This window comes from Phascolarctos cinereus, unplaced genomic scaffold, assembly GCF_003287225.1.
Source record: "Phascolarctos cinereus isolate Bilbo 61053 unplaced genomic scaffold, phaCin_HiC Scaffold_4;HRSCAF=312, whole genome shotgun sequence".
Taxonomy (NCBI): Eukaryota; Metazoa; Chordata; class Mammalia; order Diprotodontia; family Phascolarctidae; genus Phascolarctos; species Phascolarctos cinereus.
In genome coordinates this window covers 683,955,809-683,975,217 of record NW_027555847.1, presented here as the reverse complement: position 1 = coordinate 683,975,217, position 19,409 = coordinate 683,955,809, and the positions used below count along the sequence as shown (strand labels likewise).

Here is a 19,409-nt window from a genome sequence, read left to right as displayed (position 1 = left end):
GGAATCACAGAATCTCACAATTCGAAGGGAATTTGGAGACCAGCTAGTCCAACCCAGAACTAAAGAAGAATCCCTCCTACAACCTCATTGACAAATGGCCATTCCTCCTCTGCCAAAAGACCTCCATTGAAAGGGGAATCCAATCCCTTTGGAGGCAGCTCAGGCCACTTTTGGGCGGCTCTAATTATTAGGAAGGTTTTCCTTACATGGAGTCAAACTCTGCCTCTCTGCATCTGCCTCCACTTCCTCTCCTTTCACTCTCTTCCAAACCCAATGCAATCCAGCTTCCAAGCTCATCCTTCAACTGGAACTGCTCTTTTCAAAATTACCCGTGATCTCTTAATTGTCAGATCTAATGGCCTTTTCCCAGTCCTCATCTTTCCTGACTCCCCTATAGCCCCGGACAATGTCTATTCTCTCTTCTCTCAGTAATCGTCTCCTTTCTGGGTTTTGCATCACTCATTTCTTTCGGGTTTTCCCTGATATCTGTCTGACCAATCCATTTCACTCTTCACTTGCAAGATTTCCCCCCATGCCACATCCCCTAACTGGGGGTACTCCTCTGGGCTTTGTCTTCCTCCCTCTTTCCTTCTTCACACTCCATCACTTGGGTGATTTCATCAGCTCTCACAGATTCAATTGTCATCTCTATGTAGATGACTCTCAGATCTATATAACCAGCCCCAGTCTCTCTCTTGACCTCCAGTTTCACATTGCCAGCTGCCTATTGGATATTTAGAATAGCATGTCCAATACTCAAATTCAACATATCCAAAACTCATTTCTTCCCCTCTCCCAGCCCAGGTGGGGCTTCTGAACTTCCTTATTTCTAGGAAGGGTACCACCATCTTTCCAAATCACATAAGATCAAAACCTCAGGGAGAGAAGGGTGAGAGGGAGAGGAGGAGTGGGTCATCTTTGATGCCTCACCTCCACTCACACTGTAGATCTAGTCAACTGACTCTTGTCATTGTTATCTCCACAACCCTTCTCACCTCCATTCCTTTCTTTCCACTTTGTTGCCCAGCACCTCAATTAAGGCCCTCATCACCTCTTACCTGGACTATCGCAAAAGTCTCCTATTTGGTGTCCCTGCCACAAATCTCTCTCCATGCCAATTCAACCTCCATACATATATCAAAGTGCTTTCCTAAATAAACTCCAGTGGTTCCCTACTACCTCTAGGATCAAATATAAACTTCTCTGTTCAGGCATTTAAAGCCCTTCACAGACCGGCCCCTTTCTACCTTTCCAAACTTATTATACATCACTCTCCTCTAGGCATTCTATGTCTCTGCCAGATTGGCCATCTTACTATTCCTCACACACAATGCCCTCTCTCCTCATGTCTGCCTCATGGAATCCCTGGCTTCCTTTGAGATTCAGTTCACATATGACCACCTTCAAGAGAGAGGATTCTCAGTCCCTTCAACGGCTAGTGCTCTCACTATCAGGTTCCCTTAAATGAGTTTGTATGTAACTCTGTTACATCTCCAATCACTCTGATCTATATCTGGCCACTGGATCCAGACGGCTCCAGAGGAGAGAGTGAGGCTGGTGACTTTGCATAGTCCTGCCTCACTTAAATCCCATTCACGTGCAAGTCACGGCATCACCTCCTGGATGTCATGGTCCTCTTCAAGAATGAAGGACAAACAACAACAATGATTCTATACATGCATATTGCCTCCTTCATTAGAATGTAAGTTCCTTGAGGGCAGGTACTGTCCAGCTTTTGTCTTTGTTTCTGGCACATCTAAGGAGCATAATAAATGCTCCAGGTGGGGACTGCTGCAAGTTCTGCCCTCAGGGACTAAGTCTATGGCCCCCTCTTCAATGCTTGTCTTCCATGACAACTTTGCAACATTTGACACTGGTTTTTCTCTCTTCCAAGGGAATATTTCCATGACACTACTCTTTTCCCAGTTCTCCTCCTCCCCCTCTAACCACTTTTGGCTCTGTTACCAAAGCTTGTCTTCTCCTTCCTACTCTCCAAGTGTGAATATTCCCCAAGATCTTTCGTTTGCCCCTCTTTTTTTTTCTTTTTTAACCTTTGTCCACAGAATCTCTGAGCTGGGAGGGAGTACAGAACCTCCAAAGCAGCCCAATCCACTTTGGATTAGAACTGTTTGTAAACTCTTCCTCTTATCACATCTCAATTTACATCTCTGCAGACTTCTGCTCTGAGTTCAGCCCTCTGGGGTGAAAGAAGCTGACAGCTCTTCAAATACTTGAAGACAGCTCTCCCATCCACCCTAAAGCTTTTCTCTTCTAGGCTAAATGGTTCCAGTTGAATCATTACATCCTTCTCTGGCTTGTTCTCCAGTCTTGCCCACCATCTTGGATATGTTTCACTTTGCCAATGCCCTTTCTCCAATGCAGAATCCACAGTTGGAAAACACATACCAGATGGGGTCTGAGCAGGGCAAAGGACAATGGAACCATCATTGCCTTTTCTCTGGACCAGTCAGAGGCTGGACTCTGGCATCTCCAGTTTTTCAAACTGGACTTTGGGCAAATGCTAGAAGGATCATGCATATGGAATATGGCTCCTAAGTCTGTCAGTTCAATTGAATATATTTCTACTAAGGCTTGCTGTGTGTCTGGCCTGTGGGGTGACATGTGGGGACAAATAAAGTTTGAAACTTTAAGATTTAGAGCTGGAGGAGACATTGGGAATCGTCTAACTTCAATCTTCTCATCTTATGGCCAAAAAAAATGCAGTAAGCTCAGAAAGATTAAGGGACTTGTTGAAAATCACTCATATAGGAATAGTAATAACAATAACAACTATGATAAATTAATAACTAGTATTTATATAGGCTTGAAGGTTTGTAAAGCACTTTATATGATAGTATCTATATAATACATGATTATATCATATATTAATAATTATATTCAATTATTAGCTATTTATGTTATATATTAAATATCATGTTATTTGATCCTCCTGACAATCCTGGGAGATAGGTGTTACTATTATACCTATTTTATAGATGAGAAAAATTAGGCTGAGGAAGGTTTAGTGACTTACCCAGGGTCATACAGCTAGTAAAGGTATGAGACCAGATTTGAACTCCTGACTCCAGGCTCAGCTCTCTATCCACTACACTACCTATTTTTTTGTTATTAAATATAACAAATGTTGTTAGAATTGAAAGATGATCCATAGCCCATTTCCTGGGAATGGAGATATTCTCCCTGGGTCTCTCAATCTGGTTCTATATAAGTGTAGCAGCCGTAGGGGCAGATCGAGCAGGGCAGAAAGATGCTGAGAATCAAAAAAAAAAAGTTCTTGAATCTTAAATCAAGCTGTAGAGGGCTTTTCCTTCAAATGAATTCAATAAAACAAACATTTATTAATTTTATATTATATTTTATATGCATATATAAATATAAAATATTAATATAGAATGTATAAAATATAAATATGTATTTATAATGTATAAATATAATTAATATGTACAATATAATTAATTACTAATTACTATATTTGAGGCATTGTATTGGTAATATAAAGAAAAAACATTAACAGTCCCTGCCCTCAAGAAACTTCCATTCCACTGGAGTGATGAGATGGCAAACACATGGATGAATAAATACATGATCATTTGAGGCAAGAGAGTCCTAACCAGGAGGGAGATAGGGCTGGGCTTCCTGGAGGAGGGGCAGTACTTGAGTGGGGCTAAGAAGGCAGCTTCCACAGGGCAGAAGTGAGAAGGAAGGACTTCCTGGCATTTCGGGTAGCCTCTGGAGATGGAAGATGGAATGCCAAGTTAAGGGAACAGGGAACAGACCAGCTTGGCTAGAATCTAGAATTGTGAAAAAAGAAGTAATAGGTGGGATAGCTAGATAGCGCAGTGGATGGAACACCGGCTCTGGAGGCAGAAGGGCCTGAGTTCAAATCTAGCCTCAGACACTTGACACTTGCTAGCTGTGTGACCCTGGGCAAGTCACTTAATCCTGGTTGCCTAGCAAAAAGGGGGGGGAGAAGTAATAGGGAATTCGCCTGGTTTTACTATGTTATGGAAATGCTTGTTTTATTTCTTAATTTCAGAATAAAAAAAAAACCCTATAAAGAAAAGTGGGAAATATACTGTGGAGGGCTTTGAATGCCATGCTGAAGGCTTTGTTCTTTTATCCTTCAGACAATAGGGACTGGGAAGGACTGGGCTAGACCAAGGTGCCACTGGCCACAAGGTCTAGCCTCAGAAATAAGCAGCACATCCTGACTTTGCAGCTCGCCTCTGGCCCAGAACTGGGAAAGGCTGTCTGCAGTATGTGGCTTGCCTGTTGCATCGTATGCCCGCTTACCTGCTGTCTCGTTGGCTTTTCCACAACTATGTAGGGCAGCTCAGGTGAGGCTCTGCCCTGGAAGGTGGCTTGGTGACCTGTCCTCTTTGCCCAGGCCTTCAAGCCCCCTCCAGGCAGATTCAAGGAATGGCTGGCAAATGTTCTGGGCAAACTTCGCTCCTCATCACTGCCCAGGTCCGAGGTGTCCAGGCTGAGTCTGGCGGGGAGAAGGCAGTGAGTTGTGGTGGGTCATGGACACCCTCCCTACTCTGCATCTGCGTAGCCATCAACCTCAGAGCTATAACTAGGGATTTTGGTATCTAGGGCAAGTACTGCAAACCATACCCTGGGCAAGTAGAATGTAATTCATACTTTGTCAAGGATGGAGGAGTTGGGGGAAGAAGGGAAGAGATTGCCAATGGACTCACTACCCTTTAGGAAATGAACAGTTTATCCCAGAGAGAAACATGCTGGTATCTCTTTCCCCGTACTGGCCCCACATGGGAATATTTGGCCAAATTTAGGGTCAGGAACATGGGCAGGGCCCAGCCAGGTGACGGATTGGGGTGGAGGTTTCTGTTGCCTATTTGGAGAGACTGCACAATTAAGGAGGGTAAGGAGGAAGTGGTAAGAGAGAAAACATGTCCAGTAGAGGACAAAGATCTGGACTTCCCTCTATCTTACTATCTGGGTGGTCTGCTTCAAGGCAAGTTAGGCTTTAACCCATTATGAGACGTTGAGATGGAGAGGAAGAAAATTGAGGAGATGAAGGACAGGGAGGAGAAGGAAGGGAAGGGAGAGAAGGGGGGTAAGGGAAGGGGAAGGAAGGAAGGAAAGAAAAGGGGAGGAAGGGAAGGAGACTGGGAGGGAACAAGGGTGAGGAAAGAAAGGAGAGGAGAGAAGGGAAAGTAGTAGATGAGAGAAGGGGAGAAAAAGAAAGGAAAAAAAATAAGAGAAGGAACCATGTCGTGGTTCTCGAAGAGGATTCCATGATTTTCAAGTGAATTGGATTTCAGTGAGGGAGGGCTGTGCAAAGTCACCAGCCTTACTTTCTCTTCCTGAGCCATCTGGATCTAGTGGCAAGAACAGATCAGGAAGACTGTAGATGGCCCAGGATGCAATGGGAGACCACAGCCCTTTTAAACTAAGGTCTTCTGTGGCAAGACCCATTCAGTGACTAGGGCTTTTTTGGAAGTGAGGCAAGGGAGGGCCCCTTTAATAAAAAAAAAAAATCAAACTGGGAGGGGAAGACCCTGAGGGTTTCTGGCCCAAAGAGATAATTTTTTTTAAACTTTTTACATTTTTACTTTCACTCTGAGCCAAGGGGCCCAAACCATAACCATTAAGTGGTGCTTGGGTAGAAACCCGTTGTTGGCCAACCCAATGAGAGTTAGAGTAGATTGGGTTTAAGGCATGGGCTTTAAGAAAGAATTTTAGCCAGTAAACCCCAAGATATCTAGGTAGATTTCAACCTTCAAAATTTACCTTCCTTTGGTAGCGCACCTTCAGGTAAGAGCATGATATCCTATGTGGGGAGAGGAGAAGAGAGGAGATAGGAAGCAGGGAAGGGGAGGACGGAAGAAAAAGAGAGAAAGAGAAAGGAGAGGAGAGGCGCTGCCCTACTGGAACTGGCCAGTTTGGATCTCAGGGGGGAGCTCAGAATACTCACGGGTCGTGGTTTGTCCTTTGTTCTGGAAGAGAACCATGACATCAGGCAGATGATGCCATGACTTGCACTGAATAGAATTTAAGTGAAGGAAGGCTGTGCAAAATCAATAGCCTCACTTTCTCCTCCATTGCCATCTGGGTCCAGTGGCCAGATATGAATCAGGATGAATGGAGATGGCCCTTGCCCTTTTTCTCCCCCCCAATTATTAAAGGGGCCATCCCTTGGCTCACTTTTTAAGCAGCCCTAATCAGTGAATGGGTGTTGCCTCAATCAAAGTGAGAACTCAGAAAGACCTTAGCTTAAAAAGGCCAAGGTCTCCTATTGCATCCTAGGCTATCTTCAGTTGTTCTGGTCTATATCTGGCCACTGGACCCAGATGGCTCCAGAGGAGAAACTGAGGCTGGTGACTCTGCACAGTCCTTCCTCACTTAAATCCAATTCACTTGCAAGTCATGGCATCATCTTCCTGATGTCATGGTCCTCCTCCAGAACGAAGGACAAACCACAACCTATGAAGAGAGGGAATGAGGAGAGAGGAAACAGAGAAGAAATGAATGACTCGGATTATCTGGTCAAGGTGCTCTCAGTCCCTTTCCCTCCGTGGTGGCAGTGATGAAGGTTGCCCTCCCAGCCCCACCTCACTCTGGTGATGCCTGACCTCCTTCCGACATCTAAGGGAGACAGAGGCCTCTCCCAGCTATGTCTCCGAGATGTGGTCATTGAATGGGCCAACATGGGAAAGGGCTCGGCTCCTCGAGCCTCAGGACAGAGGCCATTCGGGCTCTGAAGAAAGCAACCAGGTTCCTGGAGCTGCGGGGCTACAAGTTCCCCTGGTGGCTTCTCCTGTGAGCAAGAGGCCAGAGGGACCCATGATGTCATCTCCACAGGTGCTCCATAGCCCAGGTCTCTGTAGTACTCTGTACCCTGGAGAGCCATGTCTATTGACAGAAGGTCCTCAGTGCTGCTGTGGACATCTTCCAGCTCTGGCACAGAACCAGCCTCCTGCCAGAGAAAAAGAGAACTGTCACAAATCTGGCTGAGGCCTCGGTACCACCCCTGTCCCCTCAATCCCTGCAGCAACCCTCCCAGCCATTCTAGACCCTAGTCCCTTGGCCTGGGAGCAGCACTGGATTCTAGGATTTGAAGAGGGAGTCTTTCACCTGAGACACCATGGCACTGATAAACGTGGGACTTGCAGTCTGGAAGAGTCCAAATCCCACCTTAGTCACTTTCTACCTGTTTGAGTCTGAGCAAGTCACTGCGGGCAGCTAGGTAGTGGTACGGCAGATAGAGTGCCTGCTCTGGATTTGGGAAGACCTGAGTTCAAATTCAGCCTCAGACACTTACCAGCCATGTGACCCTGAGAAAGTCTCATAGCTATTTTCTACTCATTTTCCTTATCTATAAAATGGGGATGATGCTAGCACCTACCTCCAAGATTTGTGAGGATAAAATGTATGTAGAGCTCTGCGCACATCTTAAAAATCTTTTTAAAAAATTTTTATTTATTTTTAATTTATGGAATAAAACAAGCAATTCCATAACATAAGATAATAAAAAAATGATTGCATATGAAACTGCAAGTTCTATATAAATGCTAGTTATAATAATAAATTATCATTATCATTAATAATAATTATTATTATAAATGGCTCCCACAGTTTCCTTGGATCATAGATTTAGAATTAGAGGGAACCTTTGAGGTCACCAGTCCAACCTCCTCACTTTATAGAAGAGAAAACTGAGGCAGAGTTAAGTGACTTGCCCAAGGTCACACAGCTAGTAAGTATCTGAGGTCACATTTGAACTCAGCTCTTCTTGACTCGAGGCCTGGCATTCTATCCATTGTACCACCTAGTTGCCCTGTATGGATATTACATAGTGTATATATATATATACATACATATATAATGTATACAGGCTTAAATTAAGATATATGTACAACACTGTGCAGACTTAAATGAAAGACAAATGTGAGCTATCAATACAGATGTGTGAGCATGTACATATGACTATGCATGTGTGCATCTATCTACATAACCATGAATATGCAGACATGCAAGTATATTTACACACATGTGAATTACACGTGTTGTCTCTCCTGTGTGCACACGTGCTTATGTTTGCATGTGCTGTGACTATTGAATGTGTGGGTTTGTGAGGTCTGTGTGTCTGTTTGTGTCTGGGAATCTGCGCGTCCATGCAGAGCTGTTGTTTTTGCTGCCAGGGGATGAAGCGGTTTCCTGGTTTCCCAAATCCCCTGGACTCCTCTGGTTTTCATTTTCTTGGAAACATAAACATGTCAGGACATTGTGAACTCCTCTGCTGGAGGCCGGCGGAGCTTTGGCAACAAACAGGCCCAGGTTCCCTCCCACCCTCCAGTCTGGGCTACATCAGCCACAGAGCTGAGCCTAGAGCCTGGAGCCCAGATCTCAGCCCAGGCCAGAGTCTGGAGCTCAGAGGCAGTGCTCGGTGATCAGCCTAGAACCCAGAGCTCAAGTCCTCTGGCCTCACTCAACCTATAATTTTGGTTCTTGGTATAGAATAGAGCCCAAAGTTCTATACTGGGACTCAGAAGACCTCAGCTCTCCTGCTGACTTGCTAGAAAATCTGCTTATATCCTCGAGGGTGGCCGCTGTCTCACATTTATGCCCTTGCTTGGAATGCTGTCATCTCCGCCTCCTGGCTTCCTTCAAGTCTCCGCTAAAATCTCCCTCTGCAAGAAGCCTTTCCCTTATCCCCCTTAATGGGACTGCCTTCCCTCTGTAGATTACCTCTGATTTATCTTACACGTGTTGTCTCTCCATTCGACTGGGAGCTCCTTGAAGGCAGGGGCTGTCTTTTGTCTTTCTTTGTATCCCCAGTGCTTAGCACAGTGCCTGGCACTTAATATATCCTTTGATATTTGCCTGAATAACAATTCAATCAACACTTGGGCGATGGATCGTCTGTGATTAAGTACATCCTGGTCTCTTTCTGGGCCTCTGTTTCTGCCATTTGCAAAAATGGTGAGTTGGATTCAATGGTCTCTGAGGTCCTCCCCAACACTGGGAGGCTGCGATTGTCCAGTATAATGCAAGCTCCTCAAAGGTAAGAACTATTGTCTTTGTGTACCCAGCAACCAGCAACATGCTTGGCATATAGTAGATGTTTGGTAAGTTGAATTGATTTACTAGTTCTGTCCTTCCTGAAGGCCTGGCCCCAAAGACCCACATCGGTCCTAGGGCAGTGCCTAGGTTCAGAGGAGGCCAAATGCAGGTCAACACTAGGAGCTTATGGGTTAGCCCTGTTGGCGAGACAGCCCAGTGTGACCAGAGCAGTCCCAAAAGCAAGCCCTTTCCCTCACCCTCAGCTGCCTTTCTCTGACTCTCCTAGTCCCTAGAAAGCCTTCACTTTACCCGTCCTCTAGTCTATTTGCTTCCAGCCCCTCCAGGCACTTTCCAGCCCTGCCTCCCCCAGGCTCCCCCAGCTCCTCTCCAGCCTTTCAGAGCCTCTGCCGAGTCCTGGATAGCTCCAGATTCACAGCTCTTCTAGATTCCTCTAAAGCCTTTTTTCTTATTATCCCCTCAGACCCCAAAGCCAGAACAAAGCAAACCTCCCCTCTCTCCCTCTTCCTCCCCCTAACGGCCCCCCTGCCCTGTACTTGCCTGTTCCCCAGCCATGGCAGAGAAGAGGGCATGGCTGTCAGCTTTCAGGGACACTGGGAGGGAATGGGGGCTGCCATCCGAGGGGAGGTCACAGGCCTTGCCCTCAGAACCTGTGGATAGAGAAAGAGGAGTAGACGCTTTCAGTAGAGGAAGGAGCCTCAGAGGCTTCCGGGAGTGGAGAATTCTGGTTTGAGGACCCTTTTCAGATCTAAATCAATCATCCTCCGGCCTCCTCCCTCTGCCTCTGGCCATTGACACAGATTATCCCCAAGGCCTAGAATATGCTTCTTCCTGACCAGCTCAGGCACCACCTCCTCCTGGAAACCCTCCTTCCTTGCTGGACTACAACCTCTCCTATTTTCTACCACCTCCATTCTTTTTGCAGTTATTTGTGAATATGTCTTCCCTCCCCATTCCCATTCAATTATCAGCTTAGAACCATAGAATCACAGGGTTGGATGGGTCCTCAGAAGGCATCTAATCCTGTCCATGATGGAGCAGAGATCTCCTCTACAACAACCCTGACAAAAAGTCATCCAATTTCTGCTCAGAACCTCCAGACAGGACCCATACTTTCTCTGTCTCTTTTTTTTTAAGGCAATTGGGGTTCAGTGACTTACCCAGGGTCACACAGCTAGTAAATGTCAAGTGTTTGGTCTGAGGTCGGTTTTAGAACTCAGGTCCTCCTGACTCCAAGGCCAGAGCTCTATCCACTGTGCCACCTAGCTGCCCCTACTTTTTCTCTTTTTAATCTAGATGAAGTCTGCCTCTCTGCAGTCCCTTCTCCTCAGATACTTACTAGCTGTGTGACCCTGGGCAAGTCACTTAACTCTGCCTCAGTTTCCTCATCTGTAAAATGATGTGGAGAAGGAAGTGGCACATCACTCCAGTATCTTTGCCAAGAAAACCCGAAGTGGGGTCAAGGAGAGTCAGACAGGACTGAAATGATTGAACAACGACAACATTTTGGGTTTACTTTGAACTTGAAATGCCTGTGGGACATATAGGTGGAGAAATCTAATAGGCAATTGGACGTGAAAGACCAGAGCTCAGAGAAAATACGTGTGAAGGCTGGATCTGTAGATTTGGGAGTCACCAGACCTGTAGTTGTGGAGATGCATCACCGATAGGGAGTGTGGTAAGAGAGATGAGAAAAGGGCTTAGAACCTTGTGTGTGCCCAAGGTTAGTGAGGAGCGACATAGGTGCTGTTATTTCAAAAGAAACTGAGACGAGTAGCCAGACAGATAGGTAAGAAGACAACCAGCAGGATGCTCTCTGCAACCAGGAGGAAGGGAGAGTCAGTGGTGTTAAACCCCACCAAGAGGCTGACAGTTAGCTTTATTAGTAAAGAGATCTTTTTTGGCAACGTTAAAAAGAAAAAAAAATTTATAGATTTTAGAACTCTGATCAAAATAATGATAACCATGAGACAAAGAATGCTGCCTACCTCCTACCAGAGAAGGGATGGACTGAAAATGCAAAATGAGACACACGTTTTTGGCCATGGCCAATGTCTGTTTGGCTGGACTATGCACATCATTTATGAGGGTTTTGTTTTTCTTCATTTTATTGTTCAATGGAGGGAGGGTTAGGAGAGATAATACATGCTTGTTAAAAAAAAAAAGTAAAAAGTAATTTTTAAAAAGAGAGCATTGGTCACTTTAGAGAAAGTAATTTCAACAAACATGTCAAGTCAACATTTATTAAGTACTTATGGTGTGCCAGCCTCAGTGCTAGGCACTGGGAATGCAAATATAAGCAAAAAGAAAGACAGTCCCTGCCCTTGAGCAGCTTACATTCTAATGGGGAAAGACCACACACAAAAAGGGACTGAAAAGGGGAGGGATGGAGAAGACACCCAAGTAGGAGCTAGGTAGAGAAGTCCAGAGATTCAGGAGAGGAATGAAGGAATGAGTGTGGCTGGCCTGGGAACTTCTTCAAGGGGGGATATTTCAGGGCGAGAAGGCTTCTGGGATCTTGCAAAGTCTACAGAGTCAAAGAGTGGGAAGTGAGAAAGCGGAAATAAGAATTTTTCTAGGAATTAGATTGTGAAAAGGAGAGTTATAGCATGATAGCTTGAGGTGGCAGGGTCAAGTGATGTTTTTTTTTTTTTGCTTTGGCAATCAGGATTAAGTGACTTGCCCAGGGTCACACAGCTAATAAGTGTCAAGTGTCTGAGGCCGGATTTAAACTCAGGTCCTCCTGACTCCAGGGCCAGTGCTCTATCCACTGTGCAACCTACCTGCCCCTGAGTGATGACTTTTTTTTTAGACATGTTTTTAGGATACAAGAAAACAATCAGTGGATAGGGAGAGGTTGAATATTAGAGAGAGGGAATCATTGAAGAGGCAAGCTGCTAGAGGAGATGGGAAGAGATGAGATCAAGGGAATAGTAGAGGAGTCAATCTAGGTAAGGAAAAGGATCATGTCTTAAAGACTACAACAAAAGCGGAGAGAATGGGGCAAGCTGATGTTGATAGGATTTCAGGTGTAGAATTGAGGAGAAGAAGGTGCTGACAAGTAGTGGGTTTACTTTTTTCCAACAAAGTATCAGGAGATCCTTTTCTGAGAGGGAGTTAGGAAGGGGACGGGAGTTTGAGGAGAGGTCTGCTGAAGGGAGTGTGGTAGACAGTCAATCAGGAAGGAATAAAAGGATAATGAGGACCAGTTGAGATTAGATCACAAACTTGTTGTGGTCCCAATCAGAAATAGAGACTTAAAGAAAACTGCAGATGGGAGCGATCCCAGGTTCCCAATAAAGGTGTTTTTGCCCTGGGGCATTCTTCTACTGGCATTCCCTGATGCAGAACTCTCCCACGCCTTGAATCCACAGCATCCTGTGGTCATGGAGATCAAGGAGGGGAGATGATTCAGGTTAAATCCATGGTCTTAAACCTCTGGGTCGGGGAGTAGGAGCAGTCTGTCTGTGTTCTGGCCCTAGTAAAGATATTCTGAGGCAGAAGGAGAGGGGGACAAAGAAAAAGACAAAGGGGGATGGAAGGGAGGGAGAAGAGACAGATGAAAGGAAAATGAGAGAAGACAGAGACAAAGAGGGGAAGAAGAGGAAAAATAGAAAGACAGAAACTTCTGGCAGGGGAAAGAGCTTGAGATTGGACTCTGCAGTTAGTTAAGGAAAGGGAGGAGCCAGGATGTCCCCAGGGCAGGACCATGGAGAGAGGCCACTGTCCCTGGCTAGTCCAGCCCAGAAAGTCCCACAGAGGGATACAGAACTCACCCCTTGGGGCTTCACTGGCAGACCTAACCTAACCCCCATATATGGTGCCCCAGAACCCTGAGCCCAGCCGGCTCTGGAGGGCTGAGCAAAGCCTCCATCGGGGCTGCTGGCTTCCTTCTTCAGCCGGCCGCCTCCCAGCTAATAACATCATCACAATGCCTGCAATGTAAAGCAGCTCCATAGAGTTTACAATTTGCTATACAGAAGTTTCCTCATTTAATCCTCCCCAAACCCTTAAGTAGGAAGTAGGCAGGGCCAGAATTATTATCTCCATGTTGCAGATAAACAGATTGAGGCTCCGGCAGAGGACGTGTTTAGGATTTAGAAGAGATTGTGACAGAGCCGGAGCCAGTACTTGAACCCGGGTCTCCTGCCTTCCAGCGCAGGGAGCTTTCCACCCTAATAGTTACTTCCGAAGTCTAGTGTGGGGGTCTGAGGCAGACTGGGTATAACATCTCCTATTAAAACCCATTCTCTAAGTGGGGCCCTGAGGGCCATTGCCAGAACCTTGGTGGGAAACACTGATCTTCCTTAGCTGTTCCCTGAACTCAAATGGAGGGGGAAAGGGTGCTTCACATTAGCCTCAGTGGGAGCTATTAAAGCCAAGAACCCTGGGGAGTGGATTGCTGCGGGGTTGGGTGAGTGGGGACATAGTGGGGGAGGGAGGGAGAAGAGAGGCTGGAGAGAAAAAGAAATCACTGTTGGATGCCCGGTTAACTTTGGTCCTTGCCTCACTGTCCCCAAAACAGACTCTGAGTTTTCCCCATTTCCCACTTTGCTCCCTCAGCTTCACAGAGATATCCTTCCTATCCTCCTCTGCCTTCTTCATGAAGCTGTGTCCCCCACCCCCACCCCACCATCCCTTCCCAAAGTTCAGGGAGGCCCGCCACCCCACAGAGGCTGCCTTCACCCTAACCTCCCTGAGTACACTTGCAGCTGGAAACCATAAATGGGTATTGTTAGCACAACTGTTCCCCAGCCTGGAAGGGGGAGGTTCTTTTAAATCCATAAGCTAGGATAGACCTGGGGGGTGGGGCTCGATGGGCTGCAAGGAGGGTGGGCCATATAGACCTAGGGGGAGACCACTGCCCTCATTTGCCTCTCATGGAGGGACTCCTTTCAGCAGACACCAGAACTCCATCACTGATTAGGGCTCAGCTCATCAGCCTCACCTGCCAGAGAAGGGCTAGCTGAGCACACCAGCGAGGCTAGAAATGTGTTTATAGTGGGAAGGAAAGGACCAGAAGGAGAAAGTGGAGTCCTTTAGAAAGCAGATTGGGAATGCTGCAAAGCATTACCTATTCATCCTGCTAACTCAATCCAGGTTAGTTCCAAGGTTAGAACACAGTATTATTGAGAAAAAGGGTCCAGGTTGTATATTCATAGTATCGGGAAGCTTCCCTCTTTTTCCCTGGTCCTAGGCTGAGCCCCAACCCCAAACTGGGATGAAGGGCCCGGATATTTGAAACTGATGCTCTCCAGGGGACCATCGAGGCTTCCCAATTCCTCTTCAACATCAGACATAGAATAAAGGGACTGTGGGTTAAGGGGAGAGCTGCTAGGTGTATCTCTGCGGTGATAGTTGATTCCTATTCCTGGTCTACGCCCATCCTCACCCCCAATTCCATCCCTATTTCTGATCATCTCTGTCCGAAACCAATCCTCGGCACCACGTCTCCAGTGTAGTCCCCATTTCTATTTGTAACCCTGCCTCGACCTCCCAACTCCATCCCTATCAGATTCATTCTAATTCCTAACCCCCTTCTCCATATCTCTGCCCTGTTCTAGTCAGCATGATGTAATAGATAGGGTACTGGATTTGGACCCAGGAAGATCTGGATTCAAATCCCACTTCAAAGATTTACTAGATGTGTGACCCTGGACAAGTCACTTAACCTCTTTATGCCTCAGTTTCCTCATCTGTAAAATGAAGGGATGGTATTCTATGATTTCTAATGTCTGTTCCAATAAAATCTATAATCTTCTGATTCCTTCCCCCCCCCAATTCCCAATCCAATCCTCATTCTAACCCTAATCTCTAGATCTCCAACCCATTCTTCATCTCCATTCCTAACCCTACTGCAGTTTCAGCCTAATCACCATTCCCATACCCCCAAACCATTCCTAGGAAAGAGCTGGGTGGCCTAGTGGATAAAGTGCTAGGCTTGGAGTCAAGAAGACCAGAATTCAAATCCTGCCTCAGACACTTACTAGCTGTGTGACCCCAGGCAAGTCACTTAACCCTGTTTGCCTCAATTTTCTCATCCATAAATTGAGAAGGTTGAACCTGATGGCTTCTAAGGTCCCTCCTAGCTCTAAATCTATGACCTTATCTCTGATTTCCATTCCTAAGCCCACCCTTATCCCCTTCTCTGTGTCCCCAAACCTTTCTTATTCCTAATCCCAGTTCCATCACCATCTCACACCAAACCTTATCTCCAACCTTCACCCAGTTCCAATTCCCAGCTCCATTCTGACCACCATGCCTGCAGTCACCCTCTGCCCTGATGGCTGCTCAACAGGTCTGGAAGAGGAAGTGGTAGGAATCCCAATTCCCTCAAAGGACCCAAGTCCTTATTTCCTTTTCCCCATTCCTGGCTTGCCCTTCCCAAAGGATAGAGCAAGCCCTGAGAGAAAGGGAAGGCTGGGTTCAGTGTCCCCTTAGGCAACCATAAAGCCCCTCGAGGACTTGCATTCATCTCTCTTGCCTGCCAGAACTGGAAGCAGATTGCCCTCTTTTTCATTTTACAGAATTTCATTTAACCTACTGTTTTCATTTTACAGAAAGGGAAACTGAGGCCCAGAAAGGCAAAAGGATTGGCCCAAAGTCACGCTCATTCTTCCTCCCTGAGACATCAGTCTGTGTCTCCAGCTCTGCCCTCTGAGTGTCTCTGTGAGGGCTCCCAAGGGACAGCCTTGTGAACAGATGTCAAAACTTTAAGGTGAAAGAATGAAGCATATTAGGCGGCCATTTAGGCTGTGCTGGGTGGGACGGGGAGGCCCACAAAGTCATAGCCTTGAGTGACATCAGCCCTGCTCTTTTTCCTTCCCTGCCTCCCCCTCTCACTCTCATACAAGGACATCAGATGGGATGGGTGGTGTACATGGAGTGAGGTCTGACGGGACCAGACGTGCCAGGCTTGGGGCCTGATGGAAGGTGCTGTCGGGAAATAGAGGGGATGGGGGAGGGGACTCAGCATTAGTCACAGACCTGTTCCAGGGGGAAGGAATGCATTACTAAGGAGGAAAACATGTGCCAGGAAGCTGTTTATTTCTGTATTACCTTAGCCTGCGTTTCCTAACCTACCTCTAACTGACCCCTTTCTGGCCTGGCCTGAACCACTCCTCATTGACCATTCACCCTTATTCTGACTGCCCATGTCCTTGTCCTATACCATCCCCCTTCCCACCAACCACAGCCTCCCGCTCTGACTCCATCCCATCCCACCCCACCCCCGCTGACCATTCACATTGCTGCTATAAGTAATCTTTGTCTTCTCCTGTCTCCTCTCAACTCCTTTTCTACTGACTGCCGGCTCCTGCCCCAACGGGTCCCCACAATATCTGGGACATAGTTGGTGCTTAATCAATGCTCATCACTTTCCCCTGATAGTAGAACTCTTAGTGAAGAGGTGCCTCATATTCCCCCTGCTGACTTAAATATGCTGTCAGTGTTTGCAGGAGGTGGGGAGGGAAACCAGAAAACATTTCCTCTGTGCTAGAGAGAAAGTCTTGGACAAATCTGACACAAAATGCTTAGGGCCTACCCTGAGCTGAGCAATGGTGGGGGGGGGAGGGGTTCAAGTCTTGCGCCTGAAGATTGAGGATGTCGAGAACCATAGAGAGGATGTCAGAGCTAGGGGAGGTTAAGTTAGATCATTTCTAGAATCCCTTCAAGCTCCAAAACCTATGATCTTATGAATTCCAACAGGTCATCTCGCCCAATACCTTTATTTTACATATGGGAAACAGAGATCTACCCAAAGTCGCATTGTTAAGTCACACTAGAACTCGGGTCTGTTGATGATTTCTCCACTGCATTTCCTTTCCCCACCACAGTGACTTGCCCAACTGACATCTGGGCCCAGATTATCAGACCCCAGAAATAATTCTGGAAAATATTCAGCACCCCTAGAAAAGAAACCCAGAAAAGACAGTGTCTCTGAAGGAGGAATGGACTTGGCCAGAGTCTCAAGTCATAGAACTATGGGTTTAGAGCTGGGAGGGATCTATTAGATCCCTTCCATTTTACAGAGGAGAAAGATGAGGCCCAGAGTAGTGACTCACTCAAGGAAACCACAAGTAGTTTGAGCAAGGATCTGAACTTGAACCCAGGTCCTCTGATCTAAATCCAGCCCTCTTTCATGGGTGAGTCTCATGTAACCTCAGCCACAACTGGAGACAGGCTTAAATTAGCCCTAGGGAGATGGGTTTAGCCTAGAACTTTGGAGAGCAGATAAGGTCCTCAGATTACAGCATGAGAGACAGTCGACTCCAGAAGCCAGGTATAAGGCCACACATCCATAGCGGTGATGATCTATGGGCCGTTCCTTCTATTCCCAGCTCCCACCCAACTCCATCCCTTCAGCTGGGGCCCAGAGAGGACACAAGGACCCAGGAAACCTACAAACTCCTCCTGGTTTTGGCAAATGGTCTTAGCCTATTCTGGCCTCTTCCTTCTCAAAGTCTCCAGAGACCTAGGAGCCCAGGGCTCCCACTGACGGAGAAGAGACAATTCAAGCAGATACTCACTACCATCCATGGGTACTAGGCTGGCTTCTGCATAAGAACAAAGAGGGATCTGAAGGCTCCTCCATGCCCCAAACACAAAGGTCCCTTCCTCCAATTCATACCTCTCTTGAAGGTCCACCTCTTCATCCACAGCTTTGAGAAACAGGGCCAGGAGTGATTGAGCACAGAGTCCACCATCAGGATTCCCCCTGGGAACTGGGATGGGGCCGGGCTAAGAGCAACTTCTGCCTGCAGAAGCTAGAAGGACCCAGTAGACAGTGCCTGCTCCAGCTCGGACTGCAGCCCTGGAACAGGGGCTGCCAGGAGGGGGGGGGGTGGAGACGCCACCCGCTCGCTCAGCCCGCCTGGATCAGCTGATGGGAGCCAAAGCCAGAGGCAGATAGATGCTGGGGGAGGGAATGCTCCTACCTGAGCTACTCAGAGATCCCTGATCTGCCCACAGTGACCTTCAAAGGATGACTCTCCAGTAACCCTGCCCCGGATTCCCTAGGACTCAGTCTGAGCCTCAGCTTCCCACACTTGGTCTTCTGACTTGAGAAACAGGGGCTGGGGGAGGGCAGGAACCAGGAGTACCTCCCACCCTGGGAATGGAGCCCAGAAAAATCCTCTCATTCTCAGGTGGTTGAGGGGAGCTGGTAAGGGGGAGCAGGCAGGCCAAGGCTTAGACCCTTTTTCACCTTCTGGGTGGCCTCGGGCTAAACAATTTCCTTCTCAGTGCCTCCATTTATCTAAAAAGGGGAACTGGGCCCAGTGATTGGAGCAAATCATCTTGAAGGGCCCAACAGACAGTGACAAGCCTGGGCTGCTTCACCGCCCCTGGGGTCTTACCATTGCCCAGGCCAAGAAGCAGACCTCATAATTTGGTTCAGTGCTGCCATCTGGTGGCAGAACAGCCTCAAACACATCCCCAGCTCTAAGTAGCTCAGCCCACCCATTTGGCCAAGGGCCTGTGAATAAAGGGCCAACCCTCCAGGAGAGAGGACAAGTGGTTGTCCACGTTGTGTCAAAGGAAGGCCTCACATTTCACCATTAGTCCCATCCCCTGGTGGATTAAGGTGCTAAAAGTGCCATTTGGAATGAGGGTCCTCCCTGGGATTCATTATCAGTACTCAGATCATTGAGAGATCACAGGCTATTGAATTTCAGAGCTCAAAGTGCCCTTGGAACTGAGGCTCTTAATCTGCGGCCTATGAATTTGGTTTAAAAAAAAAAAGAAAACATGTTCTCTAATAACTGTATTTCAATACAAAGAGGTTTCCCTTGCAATCCTGTGTGTTTAATTTTATGCATTTAGAAACATGAGTCAGAGAAGGGGAGACTTCACCAGGCTGTCAAAGGGGTACATGATGCAAAAAATAAAAAATGTTGCCTGAGAATCAGTGACTCGCATAGTTACGTAAGTGGCAGAACTAGTTCTGATACCAAATGCAATGTTCCTTCACCTTTCTTGTTGCTTCCTGGCACAGATTCCATAATTTAAACAGTGTTAGAACAGAGAATGTCAGGTAAGGGAAGGATGTTGGAACACAAAACATAGAATGTTAGAGCCAGGAGAAATATTAGAGCACGAAATGTCAGAACTGGGAAGAGATTTAGAGCCTAGAATATCAGAGGAAGAAGTAGGAAAAGGAGGAGGAGGAAGAAGAAGAAGATGGAGAAGAAGAAGGAGAAGGAAAAAGAAAGAAGAAAGAAAGAAGGAAAGAAGAAGGAAGGAAGGAAGGGAGGGAGGGAGAGAAGAAGGAAGAAAGAAGAAACTGCGGACTTAAGAACTCTCATCAATGCAAAGACCAGTCACAACTCTGAAAGACAGAT

The 19,409-nt window shown here is 46.8% G+C and overlaps 1 protein-coding gene across 1 annotated transcript in view; it reads right to left on the bottom strand.

The window, feature by feature from the left end:
- Positions 1-17,866, bottom strand: part of ARHGEF18 (Rho/Rac guanine nucleotide exchange factor 18) — a 101,931-nt gene extending 84,065 nt beyond the window's left edge. Inside the window, 4 exon segments of the mRNA XM_078154247.1 lie at positions 4,315-4,510; positions 6,600-6,964; positions 9,610-9,719; positions 17,699-17,866. Of these exon segments, the coding sequence (XP_078010373.1) occupies positions 4,315-4,510; positions 6,600-6,964; positions 9,610-9,719; positions 17,699-17,774 (747 nt within the window). The 5' untranslated portion in view covers positions 17,775-17,866.
- Positions 17,867-19,409: the final 1,543 nt, after the last annotated feature.